This window comes from Gymnogyps californianus, chromosome 1 (assembly GCF_018139145.2).
Source record: "Gymnogyps californianus isolate 813 chromosome 1, ASM1813914v2, whole genome shotgun sequence".
NCBI lineage: Eukaryota > Metazoa > Chordata > Aves > Accipitriformes > Cathartidae > Gymnogyps > Gymnogyps californianus.
In genome coordinates, this window is record NC_059471.1 from 91,982,324 (window position 1) to 91,999,689 (window position 17,366).

At 36.2% G+C, this 17,366-nt stretch overlaps 1 protein-coding gene across 2 annotated transcripts in view; it reads right to left on the bottom strand.

The window, feature by feature from the left end:
- DMD (dystrophin) overlaps positions 1–17,366 on the bottom strand; it is a 922,027-nt gene that overhangs the window by 711,025 nt on the left and 193,636 nt on the right. For both annotated transcript variants that reach the window (XM_050904429.1, XM_050904437.1), the window contains exons 21-25: positions 17,127–17,297; positions 14,551–14,733; positions 12,841–12,975; positions 11,921–12,070; positions 3,560–3,721 (exon numbers count right to left, since the gene is read on the bottom strand). In XM_050904429.1, coding sequence (XP_050760386.1) covers positions 3,560–3,721; positions 11,921–12,070; positions 12,841–12,975; positions 14,551–14,733; positions 17,127–17,297 — 801 coding nt within the window. The remainder of the gene's footprint in view (positions 1–3,559; positions 3,722–11,920; positions 12,071–12,840; positions 12,976–14,550; positions 14,734–17,126; positions 17,298–17,366) is intronic.

The following is a 17,366-nucleotide window of genomic DNA, read 5'->3' on the forward strand; positions in this document are numbered from 1 at the left end:
TATAAAACCCCCCATGTAATTGCTCAGACTAAACAGAGGTACAAAGTGGAGATTCTCTCTCCCATCAGAAGTTATTAAATAACAAAGCTACAAATAATTACCTGAAAAATATTTTGTCATATAAATGTAATATTTTCAGTACAGATTTATTTTCTTCCTCTCAGTTAAAGAGGACTTGAAAAAAGTCAGCAACTGGCAAATTATTGTGACGATGACTTTATTCCCTGTATTTTCTTGGTAAATTTAGAGAAATTAAAGAGACTTCAGTTGGGATCATGAGATCAAGCATACAAATAATCTTTCCTTCTGGAATATTGTTTTAGACTTGTCATGGTTTAACCCCAGCCAGCAACTAAGCACCACGCAGCCGCTCCCTCACTCTTCCCTGGCTCCAAGTGGGATGGGGAGGAGAATCGTGAAAGAAGGTAAAACTCGTGGGTTGAGATAAGAACAGTTTAATAACGAAAGTAAAATATAATACAATAATAATAATGAAATATAATAATAACAACAACAACAACAACAGTAATGAAAAGGAATATAACAAGAAAAGGAAAAAATAAGAAAAAAAAGAAACAAAACTCAAGGAAAGAAACCCAGTGATGCACAATGCAATTGCTCACCACCCGCTGACCGATGCCCAAGCAGTGATCCGCCCCTCCCGGCCAACTCCCCCCAGTTTATATAATGAGCATGACATTCCACGGTATGGAATACCCCTTTGGCTAGTTCGGCGGTCCTGGCTGTGCTCCCTCCCAGCTTCTTGCACACCTGCTTGCTGGTAGAGCATGGGAAACTGAAAAGTCCTTAACTAAGCGCTACTTAGCAACAAGTGAAAACATCGGCGTGTTATCAACATTATTCTCACACTAAATCCAAAACACAGCACTGTACCAGCTACTAAGAAGAAAATTAACTCTATCCCAGCCGAAACCAGGACAAGACTTTACCTCATTCCAGCTTTTTTCATCATTACACCTTGAGGAATCTGAGCTGATTTATCTGTGTGGTTACTGTTAGATTGTTTTGTCTGAATACAGCCTCTTTAGTTGTACTCAAAATGAGTTGGGTGGCAGTGGCTCTCTAGCATTAAATTCTCAGTGCCACATGGTGGAGTAAGAAGCACACAGAATTTACATTCAAAAAATGATCCAAAGGAGAAGTTGAACAGCACATACTTAACTCCCCTTTCTTTCTGTCAACTTTCTGAATAAACTAAACTGATCATTTCACTTAAAAAGAGGAGTTAAATATAATTTTGTTTTCTCAGATTCATTTCCGATAAGCTGAACCAAAGATTATTCCTCCTACCAATGTGCTAAACAGATTTGAATTTTTGAAGCAAACACGCAGAGCTCCCAAACCCTCAACAGCTTTCTGATTATAAATTCTCCCACATGTCCTATTAGAAATGCAACACATATTGCTGAACAGTGTGCTAAATCCCTCAGCATGGATAAACTGACCCCTGCCCAGAAACCAACATCATTGACTGAAAGATTCCCATTCCAGCTGTGCAGACACTATTGTAGGGTATCTTCTATGAATGAACTGTTTTCAGCTCTACAAAAGAGTTTTGCCAGCAGCAGCTCCACAGGAGATGTGGCCATTCAGTATGTGCCTATTCTGCCACCAGTTGGCATGGCCATTCACTAAAGGAATGACTCAGTATATTTACCTGCATAAAATTGATTGTTTATTCCCTTTCCCTCTAAGGATTTTAAAGAGCTTCACAACTGAACTTCAGAGAACTTCAATATTTGCATCAAATCTGTTCAGTTGTTAATTAAGTTTTTTTCATTAGGTCCCACTGGCATCTTAAAATAAAAACATGAAAGGGAAAAACTCAGCAGCCTCTATGCTGGTTTTCCCACAGTGGATATAGTATAATCAGGTGAACTTGACATCAGACAATAAAATCTCAAGAATAAAAACAAGTTCTGCAAAAGCACTGAGCTGAAATTTTCCCATGAAAGTGTGCTAATTAAGGTTGTTTTTTGTGTTGCTTGAGTTGTTGAAGTTCTGAATTACTTCCTTTTATACAATCTGTAATCATTGCCAATATTGTACCTGAGGCCACGCATAAACCAGATGCTTCTATGGGATATATGAAGCACCACTGATAATTGCTACAATGTAAGGGTCCAAATACACCAGAAAAAAAAAGCACACTTTCATATAAAATTTTTCATATGTGTTCGAGTTATATAATTACAAGATGAGAAATTAAACTGACAGATCTTTAACAAATGCTGATTTGTAGCCTATTTCATAAAAAAATTGTTTACATTATTCATATTTTGAGGAAGGAGAAAAATAATTCAGGAGAGTCAACTGATAGCTAACAGCTTAGGATTCAAACCGAAACAATAATTCGTCTGCATCTGATCCTATTCTTACACTGACGTAAGTCAGAAGCAAATAAATTAGAATCAGTTTCAAAATAAGACTGAATGCAAATACGATCCTGTTTTCTAAATACAACTTTTTTAATTCATACACACACACATAAAAATATCTGCATGTACCTACAAACACACACACACTAGAAAAGAAACTGAAAAATACATCTATCTACATTTTAATTCAAAAGACAGGGAAACCTTTATTTTTAAAGGAGAGAAAACATGATTTTCAGGGCCATATATATTCAGCTCTGAATATATTTAAGATCATCTAAGCTACTCCATACAAGACACTTATTTTTTAGAATGATTTAAAACCCTACAGGCATGCCAGAAAAAACACAACTGAATGTCTCTTCTAAAATCATTATAAAGCATTCGTTTTCAATTTCTCTGTAGCCTTTTTTGTTTGTTTGTTTGTTCTTGTAATCTGACTTCCTAAATTTAGGTGGAATTTACAGAAAAGTTGCTGTACATAATATTGTAAACTATTAATAATTTTATACCAGAGATGTGTGGTTTTATTTAATTTGTACTCTTACCATTTTAATGCTGTAGTAAAGCAGATGTTATAGAAGAATGAAAGAGTAAAAATGAGAATTCGATGTACATTTTTATTTCAAAGACTCAATAAAACATTTCTAAGGAATGGGAAAAGCTGTTTCTGTTAAACTTACATGAGCTGTAAAAATTGAAATATCAGTGCCTTTACGTGTACATCATGAAATAATTAACAAAGTTGTCTATGTTTCAATAATTTAGTAACAATCCCTAGGCCACGTAATTAACTTTGTAAAAGAGCCACCTAAAAGTAGTGAAGACGATGAGTTTCTTCTTTCTAGGATGGGAACTGGATTTTAAAGAGTCACATTGTTTATCTTTGTCATTTTAAAATTACTGCATAGTCTTCCATGACATTTATAGATCTTTACATCTTCTGGACAGGTATATAATATAAATCAGAAGGAAAATATGACTTCACTAGAAGATTAGCTTGAACTTCTCAAAGTAATCCTACCTAAAATTTACTTGCACTTTCATACTGATCATGTTGCAAATCCCCGTTATTAATATGAGGCTAAGGGACAACAAAACACTCTTTGGTTGATTGAGAAAACCAGTAAGCACATCAGTTCAAGCTGTATATAACTTACCTGTGCTTCCTGAGGGACCTGTGCTGCATCAACTCTGTCTGCAATGTAGGCTGTTAGCTGTTTGTCAATAACAGCAAGAGACTCTTGGATTAAGCGGAGAGTTTTGTCAGTCTCCTGGGCAGATTGAATACTCTGTTCAAGACTCTTTTGTCTTCTCACGGCCTAAAAACAATGACAATGTTATCAATATTCACAGTGATAATGCATATAATACATTTTTCCCACTTTTTTTTTTTTTTTTTCAAAAAAAGGCAGGCTAAGAATCAAAAATAGTACTCCTGACTTGTGCTCATCCACCTTTTTGTATGATAAGTTGCGCATCTTTTTGCCACCCATTCAGTTCCTTTTAGTGAGAAACAAACCCCCAGATTGCCTAGACAAGTTCTAAAAAATGTAGGACCCTGAAAAACCAATGTATGCATTGAGGATTTCTATATGGCACGAAAGTTGGTAAAGCTGCATAATAAACCCATCCTGATAGTGCAGTCTTCCATTCTGAGGCATAGCAGTCCTCCTGATCTTATTATATAATTCAAGAGATTTTGTTTACTGAGAATAGGGTTACTGTCATTACAATCCCATCCGAGACAATCCACTTCAGTAAATGAGAGGGATAAAGACTCTCTTGAGAAGGAGCTCTCTTATATGAAGTATAAATAGCTGTCTGGAACAGAGGCAATGCCTGATCTGGAAATAAAAGAGACGGATCCTTGTCTTGTCTTGGGACTTGCCCAATCTATTGTCACTCTAACCATAGTCTCTTTTAGCCTAGGAAGTTGACTCTTGCTTCTACTCCACCACCAGTGCCACAGTGGATTGCCAACCATCACCTTTTACACAATCCTTTTTTTGAGAAGGATGCTTTCCATTCAAAGGAGCTCATTTTATGGTTTAACAAATCAGAACAATAAATTCTCCTTCCAAGTTGTCCTTAAAACACATGTATATTTAAACACTTGACATGAACAGGTTAACTTTAACTATTATTTGTAACAGTTTAATATGTGTCTTCCATCTGTCATTGTGTCCACCTGCAGACTCATATTTTACTTAGACTACAGCTTCTGCCTAGCAGAGTTTCTGTTTTATACAAAGCACATAATAATTACCAACAATCTCAAATGCAATACAGTTTTTCTCTGTACAAGCCCCGCCATACTGCTGACCACAGAATAAGGTGACTAACTTTCCTTGACATGAATCAAAGGAGGAGGGAGAAAGCAAGCACACTTTAAATAACATTGCTAGGTGTCCTGCCATTTTTCAAGTCAAATCACACCTTTTCTCTTTGGTGAGCCAGCTATACTTTAATTTGATTTCATACCTATTACAAAACTCTTGCCTTGAACAAAAATATCTCTCAGCAACTCAGTGAGAATATTTGATATATCTATATCGTCTTCATGGAGCTCAGATTCCCATAGAGCTTCACATTTCACAAATGAAAAAGATTATTTCTTGTGAGCATTCTTGCTAGCTGTTTGACTTAGTTAAAGATAGGGATCCAACCAGTATTTACTATATTTGTGTTTGTAAGCTGCTTTGTGCTATTTCAAAACAGCTGGTCAGATAATCTTGTATCACTGCCAGTTCCAGGAACCTTCTGTGGAACTGAGCAGCTTTACTTATCAGATCCATGCTGTCAGTGTTAATGGAAGCACCTGAGCCACTAAGGTATCATTACCCTACCAAATAAACCATTAAAACAGTGTAACTTCACAGTACAGTACTAAGGCTTGCTACTTAAATAACTTTTACCTTCATCTGATTTAAGATTTTATATTACAATGTTCTCAGCCTGTTCAAAGCAGCAGGGTTAAAAACCACAGCTTCCATTCACGTTGGCACTCCTTACCACTAATTTGTAAGCCTGGCTAAGATACAGTCACTCTCTACCCTTCCATTTGCATCACTATACAGTAGATTGAAAGACACATTAGATCAGAAACAGGGTAAGTAGCTTTCTACAGCCCACGGGTAAAGGCATCCTCCTGGAAGCATGGAAGAAAACCTCTCTGCCTTTACCGATCTCTTTGGATAACTGGTAGGGCTAACCTACATGCATAGTCCATTCCTACTGAGGGCTGCAGCATCCTGATGTTCAGAAAAGCTCACCATTTAAAATAAGACGCTGAGAAAGTTCCCTTCTTATTAGTCATTAAAATAAGTGCCTGCACTTTCTGGAGAATTCAATATACTGGACACAAATTTCGCGCTAAGTCCTTCTGAAAAACTACTTTTATAGCAATACTTGAAGCTTTGAACCTTTGTTAAATGCTGACCCATGCTAACTACTATTTGCAGCTAGGCACTTGCTTAAGTATAGATAAATTTGCTGCCAGCCTCAGGAGCAGCCTGTATGCATGCAATTAAGTAGTTATTGCTGCATGGAAACTCACAAAAAGTCTTAAAATTGTATGACAAATCTGTGGTGATTGAAAAATTGTCAACTCTGTGCTGATATCAGCACAAACTATGTGTATCAAAATCCTGTTTTAGAACACAACTGGTAAAATTAAAACATTCCCAAACTCATTGATCAAATATTAAAGCAGATAAAGTTAAGAAAGAATTACAACAAATCTGAGTCTGAATTTTTATGGCTGGATTTCAAACAAACATGAAGTCAGATAAATATATATGCATGCTTGTGATGTCTTTATGTGCACACAAAGTAAGTATGTACACACACACGCAAGGGCAAAACATTCCCCTTTCATTGTCCTTGGAGAGAATTTGATTACAGCCTGAGAACCTGTGTGACATTTTGTATCTTCCAAGTGAGGTGAAAGTACGTCTTTTCCAAAAACCGTGAACAGTTTAGATGAATGAACAGATGATATCAGACCAAGATGTGAATGCAGTGTTAGAAGAGAGGAATTATTTTGGCATTGGGAGCAGAACCACACAGCCGAATGCTGGGAAATGGCACCTTCACAGTTGTGATGATTTTCTCAGATATAAATGGCACTGCTTTAATTTTTTCATCTGTATTGCTTACTGGGAACAGACCCCGTCCTGCACGCTCACCTGAAGTCAAGCTTATACTCAGACCCTGTTCAATTCACACAACAAATGCAACGACAAAGTCTTCACAATAATCTTATAAAAGGTACAATACACTCATGTAATGTAACATATTTCTCCAGTACACAACAGCTGACTCAAAAACCTAATCCTGTTCACTAAGTAGGTCCCTGGCACTATCACTGGCATTGCAGAATATTTATCAATTCAATCAAGGGGAATGCCACAATATAGAGGAGGCTTCTTCCTCTCTTTCAGTAGAGAAGAGAGTTACTGATGGAGGTAATCATTAGAGGGCTTTACAAAAAGGGGCAGACATACTACACACTTATATCTGTGAACCTGAGTTTCAAATTTATCCATAAAACTCATATGTCTGTGCATGTGAAAATCTATATATGCATATTTTTAAAAGACATGTGAAAGTTAAAATTTTATATGTCTATAATATAAAAATATTGTAATTTATGATGTTCTGTTTTGGGGGATTTTGTTTTGTTTTCTCTTTGAAAGATCACAGTTTTTCTATTCCTGTGTGGAAGAAATAGATGGTTTAACATTGCAGTGTATAAATGGGTCTGAGGACCCATAACATAACAGGAAGCTCTAGCTCTGCTATCAGATCATAGTCAATAAAGCTGAAGGCTTTGGTCTCTAAAGGGAAGTGTCTGACAGTTAATGCTAAATAGGAAATCTCAGGAAAATAACCAACTGTTTAATTATTTCTGAGCCAGTGAAATGTTGACAGCTGTCAAGGAAAATAAAAGCAAACAAAAAAAAATCTGCTGTTAGGCACTATCAGAATGAAAGAGAAAAGAAAAAATATTTATGGACTGAATTTTTTATTGAAGTCTCTACAGGTTTTTATAGATTTTTAGTTATTTTTTATGATTAAGCATAACATTTAATTTTTGTGACACAGGGTATTGCATAAATCTGTTTACAAGTTAACAAAGATCAATGGTAAATGCAGGAAATGGTAACAGTGCATATTATTCATATAAAATGCCATATTAAGGGAAAGGCTGCACTAAGAGGCAATCAAATATCAGGAAAGCTGGAGGTGCTCAAACAGTTGCTTGCAACTATAGCTCATTCTTTGATGTTGAATGTTACAAAGCCGTATTTATAGACATTGCCACTTTTTCCTTAAATAATACATTTCACGTATTTAATGACGTTAGTCACACATGCAGTTACTGAGATGTTGCTGAGTTTTATGGTTAAAACCAAGTAGCGTTTTGTTGTTGAGGCAGTAGTCAGTAGTTGTGCTGTGGGAGAATAATAGAACAAAACCTTTCAAGAATTATAGTACTTTTACTGCAGGGTATATTTATTTAAAATGCAGAAGCAAAGTCATTAATTAGCTTATAAGTTACAGCTGATGGAAAGGGGTCTGTTAAGAAAGGCAGAAATATGCTAGCTCTATTTTTTTGGCTCAGTTATACTCTCTAATTATTGAGAAATGTTACAGCATAAAGTTTAAAAGTTAAAAGTTAGAAAACTTCAACTTTAAAATTCCTCCTTAACTTGTTTAACTTACTTTAAAATTTAATCTAATTCTTGGTGTTATAACAGTTGTGTCTGAGACATACTACAACATCTCTGTATGTTTTGCATCAAATTGTTAATGTGTTAATCGTTGCTTTTTGTTTGGAATCAGAGTGGGTTAGTGTTTTGACTTAAACTAGAAACACCTTTCCTAACATTCAAAGCATCCATTTTGGGCCCAGGAATTTTTAATACCCTCCAAGCTAGAACCAATTCTTCTGCAAATTCTAGTAATATTTCACAGTGTGTTTTTAAAGGAAGTGGCTACAAGTATTTGACCTTTCAGCCATCAAGTGATATTCATCTTTGATCAACTGTATTCCAAAACTGCAAACTCTACCAAGGAGGAGTTCTTTATCTCTTTAGGTTATCACTGCAGACAGATAGTGCCTCAGAACTTGTAAAAGCAGCCCTCTTAGCAGCCTTCAGAGCAATCACGTGGAGATGGGGCATGAAGAATTCTTTCTCCTCTTGAGAGGAGAACAAAACAGAAAAATTGTGTCAAATGATGAATGTGTGCTCTTTGAAAGAAACAAAGGGTAATCTTGAGGGTAGTCCTAAAAGTAATTAAGAGACAGTCCCCAAGAATAAAAATTGAATCTAGTGTAAAGCCTATCTGAACAATAATGCTGTGTACAGTTTTTTGCAAGCATAGTCTCAAGAATATCTAGCTGACATTTCTAAAGTTTGCTGGACAGGATGTAAATCACTTTCCGCATTACAGGGGATGATAGCCACTTGCAATATTAGCTTGAAGTTCTTCAGGCAACAGTATTTTTTAGATCCAATATATAGAGTTGTAAGTGAATCAGTCCTTGAAAAATAAAGATAGGGTATATGTCGCTTATCGATCAGCCCCAGATGTTCAAAAGCAAACTAAAAACACTCAGTCTTTGTTAACTAAAGAAGATAAGGCATACAAACATAAAGCCATTATCTGCCTTTAAAAACGAATCTCTGCCTCAGTAGCAATGCTGTATTGTCTTGCAGCATCTTTCATATGGCAGTGGTTTGGTTTTGTTGCTCTATTAGTAGTGAATAAATATTTCACATATCAGTTTCTGCCCACATGAGCTTATTGTCTTGGTAATTACCTGCACAATTATTCAAATAAAAATAACTTAACCACATTAGGATAGCCTATTAGTCTGTCTGAAGTAGAAGTGACCTTGAACACAAGCTGAATAGTGTTATGTGTCTGCAATGTATTTTTATGCAAGGAGAGTGCATGCTGTTTGGATTTCAACAGGGCTACACAAACAGCACAGAAAATTCAGTGTCACCAATCTATGAAAAAAAGTGTGTGAGACTTCAGTGGAAAAATTAATAGAACATTTTGTTGTAGAAAACATACAGTAAAGAAGCAGTGTGACTGAATCACTTGCGATGGAAATAGTTTCTTTACAGCTCTTATATTCATATACAGATCTCACCATTAGTATTTGACCACTAAATATCAGATCAAGCTTTCAAAGAAGGGGGCGGCTTCCCCCTCTCTGCTTTTTGTCTATACTTAAATTAAATTGGAAAGCAGTGAATACATTTCTAATATATTTTGCTTATACACTCATCCAAATTGTCTCCAGAACTTCACACAACATCTTCATGCTGTACTTTCCACATTTAACCCCTGCAGCTGGCATGAATTTTGATTTAATGCCTATTGTTGTGAAGACTGAATAGTATTCATCCATCACTCGGCAAAACTATTTGAAAGTCCTGTTTTCACACACTGGAAGCCCTCTGCATATTCCCAGTTTTCTCCTCCAAGTCAGGAAAAAAACAACAGATACCAAGAAGCAGAATTCTAGGGAATGTATCTGCTTTCAAAGAGAAGTCAGATGTAAAAAAAAAAAAAAAAGAAAAAAAGAGCAAGCATACAGAAAGTTATGTTTAGTTTTCCGTTATGACACTGCCCAGCAATATGGGACTACGTGAATGCCTGCACTGCACCAGAACTACCACCAGGTAGTTAGTAGAGGGAACCAGGCTCTTTTCCTTCCCATCCTTCAAGTTTAAGCTCAGAACAGCTGAGGACCCTTCCTTAATCTTTACTGTAGTGTTTTTACTTCAACTGTTTTCAAGAATAAGTACATTTCAAGTACCGTGAAAGAAGCAAAAACGTTAGCATTGTCATGGTAGATTATCATCCTAACACAGCTGCTGTCTGAGAATCTTTATTTGTGCATTGTTTATATCATTGAAACTGAGTCACTTTTGGCCTTCTTGGTAGCTCATCTTTGAACATGTTCTGGTTCCAATCATAAAGAGGGTCTCTGTGTCCTTTGCTAAGTCTTTCCCTAATAATTCCTTTCTGATCTTTATCAAGTACTGAGCTGTCATCTTCCTGGTATTTCTCTTCATAACTCCAAGATCTTCCTTCTGAATAGTAACAGCTCGAAAGTTACAATTTCTTATATGAAGTCAGAAGTCCTCCATGAGTATCACTTTTCATATTTGCACTGAATAATTCTGTAACTTAACTGCCTTGTTACTCTGTCCTGTAAGGTTGTTCTGCATTTATTTAGTTTGTCCCCATCTTTTTTACTAGTAAACTACTAGTAGTTGAGCTATTTCCTTATGTATCCTTTGGTTGTCTTAAAATTCTTTGGTGAATTCTGTTTGGTCCTGCCATTATACACATACACACACAACTGTATTAGTATGCACACAAAAGTATGTTAAATAAACTCCTAGTATTAAAAGTAAATATTCATGCACAAGTATCACAGTTTTGAATTGATTTACCAGCAAAAAAGTATACTGTCCCACTAGTGGGATCTGTCAAAGAATTAGTAAAATTTTCTTCATGGAGTCTGTGGCAAAGATTGCTAATCTAGCATATTGCTAGATTTGACTCTCCTTGTCTATATTGTCTCCTTTCTATATTGAAGTGTCTTTATAAAATCTTTCATTGATACAAAGACTCTTATTTATTGTTTAGTAAAGAATATATCTGTAACAGAATGTTACTCATATTTAAATTTGAAAATAGTTTGCTTCTCAGTAAGAGTTTTGTTAGAGAAAGCATCTCTAAATGTGCAATTGAAGATTAAATCCACTAGATGGTCACTTCAATTTTGGAATTTTAGGGTTACCTATTGTACTGGTTTTGGGTGGGATGGAGTTAATTTTCTTCACAGCAGCCCATATGGTGCGATGTTTTAGATTGGTGACCAAAACGGTGTTGATAACACAGGGATGTTTTAGCTATTGCTGAACAGTGTTTGCACAGTGCCAAGGCCCTCTCTTTCTCACTCTGCCTCTCCCAGTGAGTAAGGCTGGGGGTGGGCAAGAGGCTGAGAAGGGACACAGCCAGGACAGCTAACCTGGACTGACCAAAGAGATATTCTGTACCACAGAGCTGTGCTCAGCAATAAAAGGGGGTTGGCGGAGAGTTTTTCCAAAATTGCCATTGCTTGGGGACTGGCTGGGCATTAGTTTCCTGGTGGCGAGCAATTCGTTTTGCTTCACTTGCTCTTTCCCTTTTTTTATTTCACTTATTAAATTGTCTTTATCTCAATCCATGAGTTTTCTTGCTTTTGCCTTTCCAATTCTCTCCTCGATCGCACCAGGAGACATGGGGATTGAGCGAGCAGCTATGTGGTGCTTTGCTACCTACTGGAGTTAGCCCACCACACCTACGCAAACTGGCCACTTCTAAAACAAGTCTTTGTTTGTGTACTGTCTCGGAACTATACCAACAAAATAACTTTTTTTTTTTTTTAATAGTGCAAGACTGTCAGCTGTTTAATGGGAGGATGGGTCAGTTATTAAATATACCTCCTGCTGAAGTTCTTCCCATCGAGTATTGAACTTCTCAAGTTTCTCATTGATCACTTCATCCAAGATTCCACCGTCAGTTAAAGTCTGAGCCAATTCCCGAATCTGATTGCGATTATCTTCTGGATGTCTCATTAAGCGTTCCAAAGACTGAAACAAGGTCAAAAAAGTAGCTTTTTTTCTTTTCTTCAAGTAAGATTCTACAGAGCAATCACAATTCGCCTTAAAAATGTAAGTAAGAAACTTTGCATTTCATACACAATAAAAGTAGATAGAAAAGATAAAAATATCTGTCCCATGTCTTGACAACAGATGTTCTATACTACTTATTACCGAAAACAAAGAAAGATTTTTCACAAAACAATAAATTGGATGCTTGATTTTAAAAACGTGGACTATGCCCAATGAGTTCAGTGGGAGTATTTGTGTACTTAAAAATAAAAAATTTGCTTGCGTGTCTGAATGGATGAAGTTCAACAGCAAAAATGCATTATCAATGTAACATTATATTTTGATCCACTAAGAGTATCAACTTAATTTCTACAAATTTGAAAGGTTCCATGAATAAAAATTAAGTAATAATAAACAGAGTTGAAGTGCTAGGATGAAAGCTTGCTCTCTCTGAAGTCTTCAACATTTTTTTGACTGGCTTAAGTGAGGCCGTGTGTTTTAAGAACATGTATTTTATTGTCACCAAAAATTGTCTGTGACATCAGGCATAACGCATTTAATTACTCTGTTTCACTTACTTAGGTGGATTTGAATTCAAAACCTCATTTGTTGAATCAAGTGAGAACATAGGACTTTCCAAATATTCTGCATCTTGCTCGTGTAATGTTGATTCATAGTTTGTTTTGAATGTAATGTGATTTACAATTTATCAATACACGTGATTTGATATTATTTAAATCAGCACTTACATCTAGAGACTCAGAAATCTCTTCTGCACCTCCCTGGATATTTTCAGTTGCCTTGAGTTTCAGTTCAATCTCATTCAACCACTTATTTTCTGCATCCAAATACGACAATAATTCACGCCAACATGCCCATACCTCCTGATGGAGAAAAAACAAAGTTTATTGAGATTGAAAATCTCATAGCTAACTTTCACTTATTAAAACATTGAAAACATCGCATGCTTCATCCCTAAAACAACATGGTTGGTATCTGATGGCTACGGTGCCATATAGTTGATTTTTTTCCCAGTATTTTTATGTTCCAAATAAATATAATACACAACCAAAATATTTTGATTAAACAGAGTAAAACCACAGAAGATAACATGAAAAAGTGAACACTTCTGCAAAACACAACTTGAACCTTCTGTCTCATGAGTTATCCACTTTATATGCTTTCCTGTAAAATTTTCTTGTAATATATAAATGTACAAATTATCAGAATTTTTAAAGACTCATGGTAGAAGTTTATGTCTTTGTTACAAGATGTAGTTAGGTTGCTTATATATTCTGTATATTAATTACTTAAAGCACAGGTTCATATAAAATGTCTAAAAACACAGCTTGCAAGAATTCTGACTGAAATCTCTACAGAAAGTAATTCTAAACCACATTTAGTGCAATTTGTAGACCACTTAAGTGCTTGAGTACTAAACATAATGTTGTAAAATGAAATTATATTCTTATTCTCCTGGAATTAAATTACTGTCTAATATTCTATTTTTACAGTGCCTGAAGATACTTAAATAAGCAGATAAAAATGGCATTTTATACACAAGCAAAACATTTAAACTCTCCAAAAATCATCTTCTCATTGTTTCTTTTGTGTTAGTAGAAGTTAAAATAATTTTATTGAGATGCATTAGGCTGTTCGTAGATCAAGTTTCCTGGAGTGCAATTCATCTCACCTAATTTTGGTCACAGCAAATGTAAGTGTCTGGTCTAGGAGGAGGTTATAAAGGGATATTACCACACAACAACAACATCAATGATCAAGGGAAATATAGATTACCAGCTTAGACTACACACCTAATTTTCCACAGTGAAATTTAGAGGAGAAAAATTTTACCCATGCATATAATTGTCCTGCATGAAGTTAGCTATTGCAAATTAGTTCACAACAAAAAATCATACCTAATTCACTGTGACCACTGTATAATACGCAAATAGTCCTACGGCAAGAATCTGTAATGGAGTTGGCCAAAACGGCAGGGTCAACTCAAAATGCATGAGACATATTCAGCTTGCCAGCAGATCAACTGCTGTTCCCATGCTGGGATAACACCACCTGTCCAGCTTCAGGGCCATTTAATCAAAATCCTTAGCCATAGAAGAAAGAAGCCTAGAGGAGCTGGTGAAGACAACGTCACAGGGTGGCTACAGAAGCCAGATGCTTGGCTTAATCTCAGGAGGGATAGGAATCCTGAGCAGCCATTGCTGTCTCCCACCTAAGAGCCATGTCTGAGGCTTCTCTTTTAATATGACTCTCCAGCATCTATGATTCTCAAAAAGATTTAGGCATATGGCTCATACCATGTGCTATTTGGTACATGGCTCATAAAGCCAGGACAGCCTTGGGCTATTCATGATCCCATATGATAACACATTTTTGCTCTCTACCTTACTTCTGCAGTAAGAAGGGCTATAAATACAATGACTGACAAGATATCCAACCTCCAAAGTTTTGCACTTTCCATTCAGTCTGCTGCAGAGTCGCTGGTAGCTGGTAATTAGAACATCAAGCTCCTTTTTCAAAGCCTCATGAGCTGCAGGTGGAGCCTTTGCTATAAAATTATTCACAGAATCAGTAATAAGCTTCACTTTCACTTCTTTCTGCATGGCTTCCTCCTTTGCTCTCTGTGGGGGGGGAAAAAAAAAGTTGTAGTCCTGGTTTAAGAAGGAAATTTTTTTCTAATAACTCTGTTAGAATTCTCTCTGACAGAATTCTGTCAGAGGGGAAAAAAACCAAACAACCCCACAACAAAAAAAACCCAAGAGCCATTTAATTCCCAGACTTTCTGACATAATCTTGAATGCATCCAAAAAACTTTTTTTCATTTTTTTGCCAATACACAATACTCAATACAATTTAACATCTCACAACTATAAGTTTTCTGGAGCTCTCAGGATAATAAAACATTTCAGTATTTTTTTTTCCCAAGAAATGCTCCAAATACCTTTGCCATAATACCTTATGAACCAGAAATGACAAAAAAATCTGTTGTGTTACAAATTCATGTACCCAGGTTTAAAGGTACAATCACAAGCAGCAAGACAGAAAAAAAGGAAAATAATTCTGACTGATTTTCCTCTCTTTGCCACTGTCAGTAACCTGCATTTAAAGAGAAATTGAGAAAATAATTTTTCTCCAGTGTGTATTTCACACTTTTATCAGAGCATTAATGTTGATTTCATTCTCTCACTTGACAGAGACAGAAAAATCAGCGCCATTATTCACTGCCAGTGAACATTAACATAACATGAAGAGAGGACAAAGTGAAAAGGGAGCATCCTCCTAAACAGCACTTTCTGTGTTACACCCTAGGCGGAGAAGTTTAACAAAGGACAGACATAGGAAATATAAAGATCCGAGGGACACAGAGAACCACAAATGGATGGTGAATTAAAACCAGTAATTAACAAATCCTGTGTAACTGATCTGGAACCATCAACCTGCCACCTTTTCCCTGTTTTAGCCTATGTAACCACAACAACTGATCAATCCCATTCCCAACTTTCTTCCTCCACCTTTTGCTACTCTCCCCCTTGTTATGTCGTCTCATTAATAAGATATAAGATTGTCATACCTAGCATTGTTTCCTCTGAGTGCTTACAATGGGATGGTGTCTAGGACTGGAGTCATATCACCACTGAAAACAGTGATGGTGTACATAGTGTTGTCAGTGTGTACTGGTCTTCACAGGAATTTAAGATGAGAACTCCCTGGCCCGAAAACATTAAAACGAATTCTTGTTCCCAACAACCTTCTTTCTCTCTGGGTCTGAGGAAGTCCATGAACCAGAATAATTGGGATCAGGCTGCCACTGCCAGAGAAAGTTTACTAGGTTGCTCTTGGCTTTCTTCTTCCCTAGCTGTGGGAAGAAATGGGCTGCAGGAAGAACAAAGAATTCTGGTCCAGATTTTGCCTGTTGTGTGACAGGAGAGGTGGCTGCAAGCCTTCGGGGAAAGGATCATCAGGAGCAGGTAAAGGGATGCATGACAAATGATCTGGTTATCTGCATAGGTTGAGGTGTCACAGTTTGAACATATCTGTACTTCAGCTGGAAGTACAGAATATTCACTAGGAAATCCATAATGGGAATTGTGTCTAAAAATATACATTTTACCTGTTTTATTATACAGTGCAATGTATAAATTTGAGTTTTGTTATTTAATTACTAAAAAAGAACTATATCTCTAGAGCAGGTGTTTACTTTTGATATATTTGTCTCATTTACAATGAATCGAATTTGTTCCATATATTTCCATATATTCTGTATAGTCTGACTGGCATCAAGTCATTTCTGTCAGTAAATAAAGAGATCATTAGTTGCATGGTCAGATACTCTCAAACACTGGCAAAACCCTACGGACAATGAAGAGTTTGCGAACAAAATGTTGGATAAATTGTTAAGGCCATATAATCCGACTTCCTGAATAGCACAGGCCAAACAATTCGCCTATGAAATAAAAATCAAGCCCACATGCAGGGGCTGAGCAAGAGTATATTTGAGCATGTATCACAAATTAGTGTTTTTGTCCAAAGGCCATATTCATCCCACATGAAAGAAACATTATTAATTGAGACCAAAATATGCTGTTCCTATATTGCTATATTAAAGAAATAATAAATTATACATACCAACATGCATCCTGAAGTCCTAAATCTTTTTTTTTCTCTCTCTCTAATATAGAGAGAAGACATAAAACTGATTTCACTCTATCAGTTAACTGCTGCTAACACCTGATTCTTAGGAATTATTCCTTAAGTAAAAGAATGTTGAAGCTGCAGCAAAATCCAGTATCCAATAAAGCAAGGAGGAAAAAAAAGCAATGCAATATTGTGAAAGATTAAATATCTTCCAACATATTCCAGATAGAAATTACTTCAAGCCGCCTACTACTTTAAATTTTAGGCTAACAAGTAGATTTCAAAAGGCACCTTCCTAAAAGAAAGAGTAGACTTTCTTTACAATGAAAGCTTCAAAAAGAACTTTGAACACTGCTCAAGGAATTAGTTCATCTTTTACCTTCAGTTCCTCAACAGCTTTCTGTAATTCGTCAGGTGTTTTATACTCAAAATCTCTTTCCAGATATTCTTCCTCAGCTTGTGTTATCCATTCATGCATCTCTGACAAATCCTTTCTGAGACTCACAGTCTTATCCAAACCACCTTTTAATGCTGCCTTCTTAGCATAGGCCTTTAAGAAAGAAAAGATTACACGGTACTTGAAGCAAGGCTACTGTACAAACTTGACAATATTTTAGCC